General features: G+C 51.5%; 1 protein-coding gene across 2 annotated transcripts in view; it reads right to left on the minus strand.

The window, feature by feature from the left end:
- Positions 1-13796, minus strand: part of DOCK1 (dedicator of cytokinesis 1) — a 527045-nt gene that overhangs the window by 23596 nt on the left and 489653 nt on the right. For both annotated transcript variants that reach the window (XM_060033849.1, XM_060033848.1), the window contains exons 43-47: positions 13684-13768; positions 10509-10595; positions 7469-7645; positions 6385-6468; positions 794-931 (exon numbers count right to left, since the gene is read on the minus strand). In XM_060033849.1, coding sequence (XP_059889832.1) covers positions 794-931; positions 6385-6468; positions 7469-7645; positions 10509-10595; positions 13684-13768 — 571 coding nt within the window. The remainder of the gene's footprint in view (positions 1-793; positions 932-6384; positions 6469-7468; positions 7646-10508; positions 10596-13683; positions 13769-13796) is intronic.

Here is a 13796-nt window from a genome sequence, read left to right on the forward strand (position 1 = left end):
CCATGCCACTCTCACTTCGTCCCAGCTTAAAGTAATTATGCTCCAATAAGGATGTTAAAAAAAAAAAAGCTCAGGTCTGTCCTTCACCCTGGAACATCCTGGCATTCCAGGCTTTGGGGGGCTGGTCACCTTCCCAGCTCCTCCTTACAATCTGTCTTCTGCCCAAGGCATGGCTGTGTCTGCGGCGGCCCCTGGCCTCTGCCATTCAAATCCCTGCCTTCAGCCTTTGCTAAGTGAGTCCTCCCTCCAGCCAGTGTCCCGCCCGCCTCCTGCAACCTACCCTTGGCCTAGATCAGTGACCCCTTCCTCCAACAGGTAACAGCTTCAGACCTCAGCAGTCTACTGCTCCCCTCAGTGACTCTGACCTTGGCCTGGGCACAGGCTCTACCTCGGCTTTGGGACATCGTGAGTGCTGTTTCCCTGTGTGTTATTTAACCCTTCGTGCGTGTCGTGTTACTGGAGGCGTGGTCTCTGTGAACCAGCCTGAGTCGCACGGATCTATGAGATCTTTCTGTTGTTCCACACACGATGGGGAGCTTGTGTTCACAGCCATAAGCGGGGTATTTGGTGATCAAGCAAATTCAGGAACATTTACACCCTGACATTTCCAGTTGGCGAGAGGTGGTTCCCAGTGTGCTGGCACATGAAATGATGAAGGGGCGGAGGTTCCTTATCTCACTTCCTAAGCAGGTGTCACGTACACAACTCAAGTACTCGGCCCTGTGAGCCTGTCACAGTCGGACAGTGTGACACAGAGACACGCTCCCTCCCCTCTGCCACGCCAGCCACTTACCATGGTCCGGACCCCGTACTGCTTCTCCACTTTTTCCTTTAACTGTTTGAAACAGGCTTCCATTCTCTCATGAAACGGCCGTAGTGCTTCTGTGACCTTGTCTCCATGAATCCTGATCCCTTCGGCCAAAAATGGAATCTGAAAGACATACAGGTTGACGTTCCTTATTTCTCGCTTAGTGGTCCAGGGAGAGACGTGCACACCAGGCAGGAAGTGGCAACGTGCAAAATGCATCTGCTTTGGTTTCCCAGTCAAACCGGCTGATTAAATTCATCATCAGGCAGGTTACTCCCCCAGACCAAAATGTGTCCGTGACAAGCATTTGTGTTTTAAGTCGGACACGTCTAGTGCGGGATGCAGCACACCGGCTGCTCCATTACTTTGCCTGACTCCCATTTGACCATCAACCCCAGAATAGACTTCTCTGTGCTTTCCGCTTGAACTTGGGAAGGGCTGCGTTTTGGATTTGTTTAGCTATGACTTGATCTGTTAGCAAAGGGCCAAGTCACGGTACAAAGATTTTTTTCGCTAAGAATATTGCCTCTACAGGCAAGTGAGAACCCTATTCCAAAATGTAAAAACCTAATAATACGTGATCTATAGTCCTGAAGGATGTTCTTATTTGGAAAGGAAAACCAAATTTATTCTTCCTTAAAACTAAAAAGAATCATGTCTCTGCCAACACTGCTGTCACAAATATCCGTGCCAAGACTTCACATCGGAGCGCGGAGATACAGCTGACCTTTAAAAGCGTCGCAGAGACATTTTTTTTCCCCAGCCCCAGGGACCCTCCGGAGCCACAGCCGCTGGGGGTGGGTGTGAGAAAGCCTCCTTTCTCCCCCTGGCTTCTGCCTCCCCTGAGGCTCAGACTGGGAGGTAGATGCTCTTCAACGCAATCAAGCTAAGAGGCTTCCTCTTAATACTTTACAATTAAATCAAAATACTGATTAAAAACAGATTTTCTTAATATGACAGAACACCAATCTAAATGAGCAGATTTATTAGTAAGAAGGGTAATAAGTGCACAATTGAATTTCATGTGAACAAATTCAAGCAATCTTATCAAGATGAATCAAGGCATAAAACGTATTTGGTTGCCATTTATAGCATGCAGCTGGTGCCTCTTGTGGTGCTCCAGGAAAGGACGGAATAAGTGAGCGCTCCCCTGTGTTTCCACCACCCAGCCTGCTCTCGAGCTGCCCTGGCACAAGGTGTGTTCGGCTGACAGTTGGGCTTATACCCAAGGTACACGCCAGGCACCCCTTTCCGAACAGCTATCACCGACAGGACAGCATGCGGCTAAGGTTTCAAGCTAGATGGGACGTTTTACTATCCCACACGAATTACTCTTGCCGATGGCAGCCTCCAGGGGCTAGCTGCAGCTTGTTCAGGTTCAACAGAAGAAAATGCTCACAGAAATCCTTTTGCTTCCTGGGGGTCGGCAAAGGCAGGCTGCAGACAACCTTTGGTGGGATGGTAAATGTGCTGTGGCTCTCTGGGGGTGAAGACAACGTCGGGGTGCTGTCTCAAGGTTAAAGCACAGCCACTCTAGATCCTGAAAGCATCTTGGAAAATGGCCCTCTCTCAAATGTATAAAAGTGTGGTCCAATCATTTCTGCTTTTTTCTGTTGTTGTTGGTTTGATAAAACTCTTAATTGGCCAGATTCTTGACATCAAAGAAGCTACTTGCTGGACTAAAGTTAAGACCCTTTGGTTCAGGTCTTGGGACTGAATGAACGGTGATCTGGCAGGTGAAATTTATGGGGTATGAAATGTATCCCCTCAACAGGTCCCTGACATTGGTCAGATATAACCTTCTAAAAGACAGGTGGGACCTGGCCCTTGTTCTATGTCTGCTCGGGGCTGAACTTAAGCTAGGAATAAAAAGATGCTCTGTGCAAACACTCCAACATATGAGGTGCTTAGTACACAAACAGAAGCCATGGACTGAGGCCTGGAACGGTCTTTGGATTCCAACCAAGCTGAGCGTCAAAATCTCTCAGGCAGAGTCCTGAATCCCACCCCCAGAGCCTTGATTTGGTCTAGAGTGGATCCCAGGAGGCCGCACATCTAAAGAGTTTCCCAGAGCCCAGAGAGGGGGGAGGACTTCCCCAAAGTCACACCTCTAGTTGTTCAAAGACAGCATGCAGCCTCCTCTCAAAAGACACCCTTCTAAATGGCGGTGCTGTATTTGAAGTCTGCTCCTGTGTGTCTCTACATGGATTCATGGCCTGCCGGCGGCAAAGAACGTTTGGAAGCACTGCTAAGTGTTCCAGGAGCACCACCACTGGCGACATCGGTACGACTGTCATCGGCTGGGGATGATGAATGGGTTTGGTCTTTCATCTCTGTGCATTTCAAAAGAGAAATATGGGGCTTCCCTGGTGGCACAGTGGTTAAGAATCCGCCTGCCAATGCAGGGGACACGGGTTCGAGCCCTGGTCTGGGAAGATCCCACATGCCGCGAAGCAACTGAGCCCGTGAGCCGCAACTACTGAGCCCCCGTGCCACAACTACCGGAGCCCGTGTTCTGCAATTACTGAAGCCCGTATGCCTAGAGCCCGTGCTCTGCAACAAGAGACGCCACCGCGATGAGAAGCCTGTGCACCGCAACTAAGAGTAGCCCCCGCTTGCCGCAACTAGAGAACGCCCATGTGCAGCAACAAAGACCCAACGTAGCTAAAAATAATAAATAAAATAAATTTAAAAAAAAAGAGAAATATGCATGCACCACAGTGGTTTCATATGAGTCTATATGCATTCATCTTTGGACACACAGCAGGGATGCCCAACAAGAGAGCTGCGTGTAAGGAAAGATGGAGCTGTGCCTTTGAGGAAGGGGCTGGCGCTCACTGCTGACCTGGTGTCAGCCGCCAACCTAGAAGAGGCCCCAGGCAGCCTGCACCCGACCCCAGCTCCTGCCCGCGAGGGGGTCAGCACCCTCTGTTTCAGCAACGGCAACAGCAGAGCCAGGAGCTGCCTGGGACTTAATAACCAGCCTTCACAAATGATTTTAGGCATCAGTGATGGAAACCCTGCCAATGAACCCTTGGGATTCCCAGGAGGAAAACCTCACTTTGCCCTGATGGAGTTTTCAGGAAAAAAACCAAACCAAATAAATTAACACAAAACCAGAAGAAAGCATTCCGATAACCCCAAACTTCTTATTTTTAATGAGCGTATGACTCAATTACTGATATTAAAAGATGAGTCTTCAAAACATTTGCAAATGAAAGCAAGATCACAGGTAATGTTTTGAATATGTATTTTCATCACTCTTTGACTTAATGAAGTGGTTAGAAACCAGATTTTTTTTCCCCGACTTTCCTGTGAGCTACTTTAAAATTCATCCTTTAATATACTTATTAGGGGTGATGACATAGTGCTGACATAAAGTTCTCTCTGGGGAACAAATTATTTTCCTCTGTAGGGCTTGAAACTCTTAAAATCCAATTTTCTGTAACAGCTTACAGTAAAAAAAAAAAAAAAAAAATCAATAGAACTTTTGCAGACCAAACTAGTTTTTGTGTAGCAATGGTTTTATATAGCCTTCAGTGGAGTTTTGAATTCTGTACCCTTTGGTTTTTACAACATCTAAAATGGAATCATTCAGACCTTTAAATTCTCTCCCTCTTTTTTAGTAACAGAGGGAGACTGCCTACCTGAGGCTTACATCTTGTGCAAAGAAACCATCATGGCCTAAAAGTTCCCTTAAATTCAGCTCCCAGGGTGTCTTATCACAGAAGAATTCCAAGGCAAATTGATATCAAATGCCTACGGATTTGTGGAAAAGTCACACCCATTAGGATGGCGGCTATAAAACAAACAAACAAAAAGAAAACCAAAAAATAACAAATGTTGACAAGAATGAGGCAAAATTGGAACCATCGTGCATGACTATTGGTGGGAATGGAAAATAGTGCAGCTGCTGTGGAAAACAATACAGTGCTTCCTCAAAAAATTAAAAATAGACTTATATGATCCAACAATCCACTTCTGGGTATATACCCAAAAGAAGTGAAAGCAGGAAAGAGAACAGATATTTGTACACCCACGTTCATTATAACACCATTTACAATAGCAAAAGTGGACGCAACCCAAGTGTCCATCAGCGAATGAACAGATAAGTAAAAAGCGGTCTATGCAGACGATGGAATACTATTCAGCCTTAAAAAGGAATGAAATTCTGACACATGTTACAACACAGATGAACCTTAAAAACATTACGCTACGTGGAATAAGCCTGTCACAAAAGGACAATGTATTATTCCACTTATATGAGGTCCCTAGAATAATCAAATTCATAGAGACAGAAAGTAGGATGGTGGTTTCCAGGGGTGGGGAGGATGGAGCGTTACTGTTTATTGGGCACACAGCGGTTTTGCAAGATGAAAACTGGAGATGGATGGTGGGGATGTGGCTGCACAACGACGGGAACATACTTGATGCCACTGGACTGTGCACGTAAAAATGACTAAGGTGGTAAACTTTATGTTACATAAATTTTATCACAGCAATATCCATATATATTTTATAGATATAAAATAAATACTTGTAATTAGGCTTGAAACCAAAACTCAGCCCCACTCCACCCTAACAGGTCACACAGCCCGTGAGCTGATGACGAAGCCAGGACGGTGAGGCTCCAAGGGAGGCTGGTGAGGCTCCAGGGAGGCCGGGAGCAAAGCGGCCACAGAGCACTGGTCACAGCCTGGGACCCCGGGCTAGGGTGGGATGCCGCCCAGGCACAGGGAGACCCTGGCCTCTGCCTTCCTCAGCCCTCTTCCGCCAGCCTGGCATGTGGGGTGTAGATAGGCAGCATCCTCCTTGCCTCCCATGTGAGAAAAGGAAGCTTAACGAAGCTGTCCAAAGTCCAGAGCATGCAGGCAGAGCTCCCACGGGAACTGGGTCTGGACGTCCCCTCCACCTCCAGGCTCATGAAAGCTCCAGGAGCCCAGACACATGAAAAGGGAACTTCCAGTGGACCCCAGGACACCCTCCAGGGCTGCCCAGCCTCTCCAGACCATGTCCCGCTAAGGAAAGACTCAGACGGCCTCAGGAGCACAAGCAGAAAAGCCAAATATGCAGAATTACAGCTGGGGAAACGGAAATGAGGACCCCTTCCCCCAACCCTGACCACCGGCACGGGGAACAGGAGGGTGGGCGCTCGGCGGTTTCCCATCCCCACCTCTCACACCGATGGCATCGGCTCGAGTGCCCTCCCAGGACAGGCTGGAGCCACGCTCTCTAGGGCATCACCGTTTCCTGACCTTGCCTGTGCCGTTCCGTTCTGTCGATACCAGGCAAAGATTTCCCAGCAGGCACTGCACTGACCGAGGGGAGGGAACAGACCAGGCTCATTTGCAAGACAGAACTTTCTAGGTGTTCAAAGGCATGACTACAGCCAGGGGTCGAGTTAATCACGGCAGTGGTGAATGGGTTTATCCGGGACAGACATGGTCACGGGTGCTCTGCCTGAAGTCCAGGGTCCTCCGTGGCGGCTGGCAGGTGTGCCAAGGTGGCCCTGGTGGATCTGGTCCCAGACTCCACTTTCCCCACCTCGGGCCCTGCAGCTGCGGCTGGACATTTACCTGCCATGCAATCAGGTCCTTGAGCTTCTCGATCTTTTCGTGGGCCTCGGGGTGCTCCTGCAGGTACCGCTCTGTAAAGAAGGCCTGGTGGAGACAGGGAGAGACACTTAGTACACCAACACATGTTTTTGTACACCAGGGCTGGGGAGAGAGCTGTTTGTGAAACAGACGCACACCCCGGCCATCACCCAGCTCATTCCCCCCAGGGTTGGATCCTACCCCAGCAAAACATCCAGTAAGGTCAGCACAACAAATGGACTTTGTTCACTCACTGTGGCGGCCCCGTCCATGGAGCCCAGCAAAGCCACAGCTGACCCGGGTCACTCACTTCGCTGGGAGGCAGCTCCCCAGCTGCTCTCGTGTCCCTGACCCCCATCCCGGGTCCGCCCTACAGCTGAAGGGAGCTGGAACAGAGCATCACCTCTCCAAAGTGTCCAGGGCAGTTTCGCCTCACAGCCCACTTTCAGGCAGAGCCCCTTCTGCTTCAGTTTCCATTTTGTCTAGACCAGGGGGCAGCAAACCTTTTCCGTGAAGGGCCTCAACTCTGTCACTGTTGTATCAGGAAAACAGCCACAGACACCAAGTAAGAGAATGGCCGTGGCCACGTCCCAGACTTGATTTACAAAATCCGGCGGCGGCTGTCGTGCAGACCCCTTGTCTAGAGCACATCCCACGATCTTCAGCTTCTGCCTGATCTCACTGAGATATTTTCCAGGGAGACCAGCTGGCTGTCCCCACTGCACCAGACTCCCATCTATTTTAAATATTCTAAGCCTTTTGTCTTTCACTGAAACTGTGTCTTTTGGCCTTTAATGATCCCAGGCCTCTGGACTGTCACGAGGGTCACTCTCTAGGGCTCCGTTAGCACAGCCCGCTGCGGGGTGAAGATGAGGGGACAACGCCCAGGCCGGTCGGGCCCAGGGTGGGGCTTTGACCATCGGGAGGCCGCAGAGGCTGCCTCTGGGCGGACCGGCCTGGGCTCGGTCACTGCGGAGCTCGCTCAGTGAGACCACGGTGGTTTCCGGGCTTGGAGACAGTCCGTCCCAGGACAGGGCTGGAAAGAGGAAGCTGGCATGTCACTTGCCTTTTCGTAATTTGCAAAGCCTCCCATGACGGCGGGGTCCACGATGCCGTTCAGGAGCATGGAGAGGGGGCTGACGGGGAGGCTGGGGTCGTCCAGGTGCTGCTGCACCATGCTGTTTATCTTGTCGTTCGTCAGCTGCATGGTCTCAATGGCGTTCTCCAGGGGGCTGATCTCCACCTGTGGAAGGGGGAGGACGGAATGGCATCGGGCCAGCTGCCGCGGCCCCTGTCCTGCCAGGGCCTCTGCTGATGCCTCTGGCTCCTCGCCAGAGGACACACACTCCGAGTGGGGCAGGCTTCCTACTCTCCATGCACTGTTCTTCCCAGTGGCTTCTTGGGGCAAAGGTCCCTCATCACCCAGCCGAGAGAAGCCGGGCATTTTAGGATCTTTATGTGTTTCCATAGACCTGTCCCCACATGCAAACTCCAAAGGCACAACGCAAGGTCACCTAGTCCTGGGGAATGCGTGTGCACATGCACGTGTGTGCGCGCGTGCGTGCGTGTGCACGCGTACGGTCATCCCAGGAAAACACAGCCCTGAGTGGCACTTGAGCACAGTCTACGTGTCTCACAGAGCAGCCTTTGAACTATGGCCTTGTTCGTTGCTTGTCTTAAGGAATTTTGAGCAATCTCTCCCTGTCCCTGAGGCAGGAGGTCTGGGCGCTTTGTCCCTGGACTTGCTTGGTTAGGGAAGCAGGGGAGGGGCAGAGGGGTCCTGCCGTGGTCTCCGCAGGAGGCCACACACCCTCCTATAGGAAGGAAGAGCCCCCGCTGCCCGGTGGTCACCACTTCAGCTGGACCTCACGGGCCTCCCTTGCAAACCTGCCACTGGTCAGCAGGACCCTCAGAGCAGGAGGCAGGGCGAGGCAGCATGGGCCCACCTCGCCACCGCTCCTGCAGCTCTGCCCACACCCAGTGCCCTTCTTCCTCTGGGGGCCCCTGCAGGGCCTGGCGAGGCCCCGCCCCGCGATCCTCTCTGGCTCAGCCCGCAGGTGCCAGGAGGATGCGTCCGCGTTTAAAACAATAACACCACCTTCCCACCAGGCCTGGCTCTAACAGACCCTAGGCTGGGCCCCGGAGCCACGTCCAAGGGTGACCACAACACATGATAACCTGATCCTTCCCTTCCCCAAGGGAAGTGGGACGGGTCCCCACCTGGTGCCGGGGACCCTAGGGTGTCTTTAGCAAATGGCAAAGCAGAGCAGCCTGTTTTCTCCTACAGCCCCTGGGGATTGTCTGAGAGGTAGAGAGACGGGGGTTGGAGGTGCAGAGATGTTGAGAGAACGGAGAGACCCTAGAACGACACCCTCAGTCGTCACCGGCGAGCACCTGCCGGAGAGGTGACCTGATGGAGAGGAGGTAACACGCAAAGAGGTGGCCGACCATGTGCTGGTCGCTGAGGGTGCCCCCTGGTTGCAAGTGCACCCCAAACAACACATACCCTAGGGCCTTTGTTTTCACCCCACACCTGGCTTTATCAGACCCTGGAATGCACCACCCCAGACACAGAACTTCGCCAAATGGACTCTCCAGGGCAGAATTCCATTTTGACTGATGGCTAACTCCCTGTCGCCGATCCCGTTTGCCGCAAGAAAGAGCAGTGTCCTAGCTTCATCAAACCAAGCGGGTCAGCTGCTGGTCCAGCAGGGTTCCAGCGATGGCGGGGCCAGGAGTGCGGGCAGCAGGATTATTACAGTCCTGCCATCCTGGGATTATTCAGCCCCCAGCTTTCTTCTTTCATTAAAAAGGGCAAGCATAGCCCGTGGCAGAGCCACATCCTTACAGAAAATCAGGGCTCAGCCTTCGCCACCTCGAGCTCTTCAGCACCGTCCTCACGCATCCGGGCTGGCTCACGGAGTCCCCGATTACAAACGGCTTATGGGAAGAGGCTCATAGGACGATAGGAGTGGTGCCTGTTTAGGGAAGGGTCTCCTGTCTTGTGGTCTCCCGCATGTACATCACCAGCTCCGAATGGTTCCAGTGAAGGCTTGCATTTCTGCCACCTGCCACGTCTCCTGAGCCTTCCAGAGGTCAGGGCCTGCCTGGGTGCTAGTGGGGGACAGAGTGGGGTCTCTGGGGACACAGGAAGTAGAGGCGCCCTCCGGGGGTGGGGAGGGGGGCCCAGAGCCCTAGGGCTTCAGAGTAGGAGGAGGGTGTGCTGGAGATGGGGATGGGATGCAGCCAACCACACGCATGCTCAGGGAGAGGTCAACTGAGCTTAGAGGTCAGGGAGAGGTCAGCCAGAGCTCAACTGGCGTGGACAAGGGTCAGGAGTGGAAACAAGGCTGGCAAGACAGGCGCCAGCCACGTCCTAGGGCAGAAGCAGGAGTTTCCAAGGGGACTCATGGTAAACTGAACAGTGGGTACCACCCCTCTGGTTAAGATCCTGCCAGGTGAAAACCAAAGGCATTGAGACACATGACAAAGCACACATATTCCAATCAGACCTTGTTATACGGGCAACTGTCACGCTGCTGCTGCTATACATTCAGTGAGAACCTTCTGCCCAACTCTGGTTCCCGTGACTGGAACTGTCCGATAGCTCATCACCGAGGCAAAGTCTAGCTAATGAGATGCGGGTCATTATTTCTTTAAAAAGGGTGGGTGAGGGGTATATTCTCAAGCTATTTCTACTTGAAGAGGAGCAAGTACTATTAATCAAGTTGTTTGTCATGTAAATGGCAATAAAACCATCAGGAAGAAAGATCTTCAAAAGCGTATGTAAATTGGAATTTGTCAAACTTGTCATTTCGGTAACAGAAAGAACTGTCAAAACAGCACAGTGAAGACTAGATTTAAATATTTTGTAAAAAGAAATGAAATCTTAGCTCTGGTTTCTTTCTACGCTAGAGGAGGTTGTGATTACACGGCATTTCCACCGCAGTATTCGTGGACGAGGAGAGTGATTCTGGGTTAAGCCTGATGTGGGGTCTGAAGCATGCCTGCCGGCCACGGTGACCAGATGACAGGCCCGGGGAAGAGGCCGTGTCAGACCGTAGAAAAGGGGGTGATGGGCAGTTCCTCCTGTGGGGTGTGCTTACCATGAAAACAGATTTGACCTCAAACCACCTTAAAATGCCAGGCAATTTATACGCAGTTGTGTATATGGTCCTTTCGATCCACATATTCTGCAAAGGGAACACACACAGGACACTTGTTAGGAGAAGGATGTTGCAGGTAGATGACAGCTTCTGTCCTCGCGGGGATTTGCAAGGGTCTGGGAGGCAAGGTCACCAGCCGCCCAGGGAACACCTCACAGGCCACGCTCTGCTGAACTGCCAGACTGTTACACAGGACACCGTGGCCCCCTGTTCCCTGGCCAATGGTGCCCATTTCCCTGGCATTTGGCCAAGAAAATACAATAGAAGGGGAGAATTACATACATCCACAAGAGGGAGGTTCCCTCTGAGCAAACAGGTTTTTGGAAAGGCTCCAACGAGCTTTCCGTTAGCCTTACTTAGTGTTCAAAAGAAACTTGAAGATGCAACTCCACTGAGGAAGACTGGGCTTCATAAAAGTGACCTCTCAACATTCTAATAAAATCAGTCAGTATTTTAATGATGAATTTTTTTTCTTTTTTTGGCGTAACATATTTATTTACATCAGAAAATGAAGATATGGAAACAGAAGGCAGAAAAATCACTCCGCACCTAAAGATGACAACCTAACCTTTTACTATCTGGGGTTCAAGGCTTCCTACTAAGCATTAACAAGTGTGTATATGTGTATTTTCAATGAAAATGTATTCTTCCGAAAATGGTATAGTACATATTGCGGGAAGTTGTTTAAAGCCAGGAAATGTAACTCCACCCCTCTTTAACGGCTGCACAGAACTCCGCTGCAGGGGTGAACCGTAACCCCTTCCTCCCACCTCCTACTGCGGGGTGTCCAGCTGGTAGCAGCCTTTGCCTGGTACACCTCCCAGTAACAGAGAATCACTGAGCAGTCTGAGTCTGTCCGTAGCGATCCAGATATAAAAAGATGGCGTAATGGACTGTCAACATTTCCAGAAAACTGGCTGGCATGTAGAAAGCATTTTCTCCAAACCTCAGATTCCAGGCTGGGAGAGGGGAAGGACCTGGCCAAGGCCCCAGGGACACAGGTCAAGGCTCCTGCTGCCCCCGGGGGCTACTGGCTCAGGCACCGGCCTGGAAAGAGCAGGCTGCGCTGCTCCCTACCAACCCCGGCATCCCCGGGGGGCGGGGCCTGCGGGTTCCACATTATCCCCCGGGGGCGGGGGCGGGGCCTGCGGGTTCCACGTTGACCCTGTCTCTGGCTCCCTCCTCCTTGCCGGCTCTGGGTTTCAGAACTTCATGCGTGGCCAGGTTTGGAGGCACCAAGCTGCTCTGAGCTCCCGGGCTGGCCTGGCAGGGCAGCTTTCCCAGGCCCTGGGAGCCAGGCTCCCTGCAGCAGGCCCCAGCCTGGCCTCCCATTACCACCAACCCCCCTGCGCGTATCTGAAAGCCTGGGGCTTTGTCAAGCACGGGAAGGACTAAATCCCGTGGCTTCTGAAAGCCTCATCCGTGTGTGAGAACCTAACGGGGCCATTAGGGGATTTCTGGGCCATTTAGAAAGAGCCCAGCCTCTAAGGCTTAGCGCAGCTCCGGAGTTCAGGAGCCATGGTTATTCTTAGCTCTGCCTCCCTCGAATGGCTGCGCAACTGTCGGCAATTTGCTCGACCTCCTTGTGTCTCTTCCTACACCGTATAAGAACGTACATCGCCGCGAGACGTGAGAGGCCTGAGGGAAATTCAAGAACCGCCCATACATCCTGCAGCCAGGATGCTACAGAAATGACAGTTATTGCTGTGACGACCAGAACAGAGACGGCTCAGAAAGCCCAGCCCCGGTGTGGGTGTCTAGGTGGGGCCTTGCCTCTCTCACCACTGCAGACGGTGCCACAGTGAAACGAGTCCTCAGACAGGTTCAGGATGCCCCACTAACCAAGAAACGGGGTTTTGGTTTTGAAAGAGCCAGTGATGAAACTGGGGACAGCCTTAGAATTTCCCAACTCCAAGATCGTAGTTGACACACAGGAAACTGGGCTCGGGAAGGGAAGGGAAGGGCCTTTCAGGGGCTGCGACTGGAGACTCATAGGCATCGCCGTGGGGATCAAAAGATGATAGGAAACAGGGCTTCGAAGGGAGGGTGCGTGGAAGGCAACTTTGCTGAAAGTGCTCTGAGCTTCCCTTTGGGTCAGCAGCATGGTGCTAATTCAACTTTGACCCCCTGCACCCCCAGATACCTGCAGACAAGGTCCCCGCCAGGGGTCCTTGGGGCTAACGCCACCTTGAAATATGGGCCTATCTAGGGATTTCCAGAGGAGGTTTTTCAGGGCAGGAGGAGAGAGAAACGTTAACATTAAAAATAAATAAATAAATAAAACTATGCTTTCAACATACAGTTTTGAGGGCATTAGCCCCCTGTGGCCCCCTTTGCCTGGTAAAGCAATAAAGCTATTCTTTTCTACTTCAAAAAAATTAATTAATTAAAAAATAAAAACGCTGTGCTTTATTTCATGCCTTTGCAAAATGGAATCCATTAAAGCAGTTGTATGTATATCTTTTAAAAGGTTGCAAGAATCTGTGTTAACATTTCTATGACTCTAATGCAGTGTCTTCAACAAGGCACAGATGTTTAGCAATGTGTGGAAACACGTGATTCGCTGTCGCGACCGGGGAGGCTCTAGTTGGCCCCTAGTGGGTAGAGGCCCGGGATGCTTCTCAACATCCAACGAGGCCTGTTATTCAGCTGTGCCCGCGGGGACCCTGTTCCGGCGTATCGTGCCACAGTGAAGTTCAGGTGTGGGCGCTGGGTAGTGAGCCCAGCTCACCTCCTGACTGCTTGTCCCCTGCAGAGAGCCGTGTAAGCACTCGGCACCTCCGAGAGCTTATTTATAACTGAGACACCAGCACCTGCTCCAGGACCCAGGGCACAGAGGAAGACTCAGATACACGCAGGAGGGAAGCAAGTGTGCTCCGAGCACAGAAACACTCCAAAGCACTAGTTACCTTCTTACAGTATCACAAGCACCTTAGTGATACTATCTGTGAAATGGTCGTCATTTCACTAAATCTGAATGGGTAATATGCTAGGATCTCTGCACATAACACACAAAGGCATTCATTCCTGCACTGCGGGAGCCTCTGAGAACACGCTCTTCCATGCGCAGTTTTGTTAGTCGTGGCATGAGCTTGGGGGTGGGTTTATTTTTTACCGCAAATTCGTTGTCTGGGTTTTTCTCTCCCTTGCGGATCGGACGAGAATATTCAAATCGCTGGACCTCGTTTACTCTGTAAAAACTGTACAGAGATAGAGGAATCATTAGAC

This window comes from Delphinus delphis, chromosome 16, assembly GCF_949987515.2.
Source record: "Delphinus delphis chromosome 16, mDelDel1.2, whole genome shotgun sequence".
In the NCBI taxonomy this organism is placed as follows: Eukaryota; Metazoa; Chordata; class Mammalia; order Artiodactyla; family Delphinidae; genus Delphinus; species Delphinus delphis.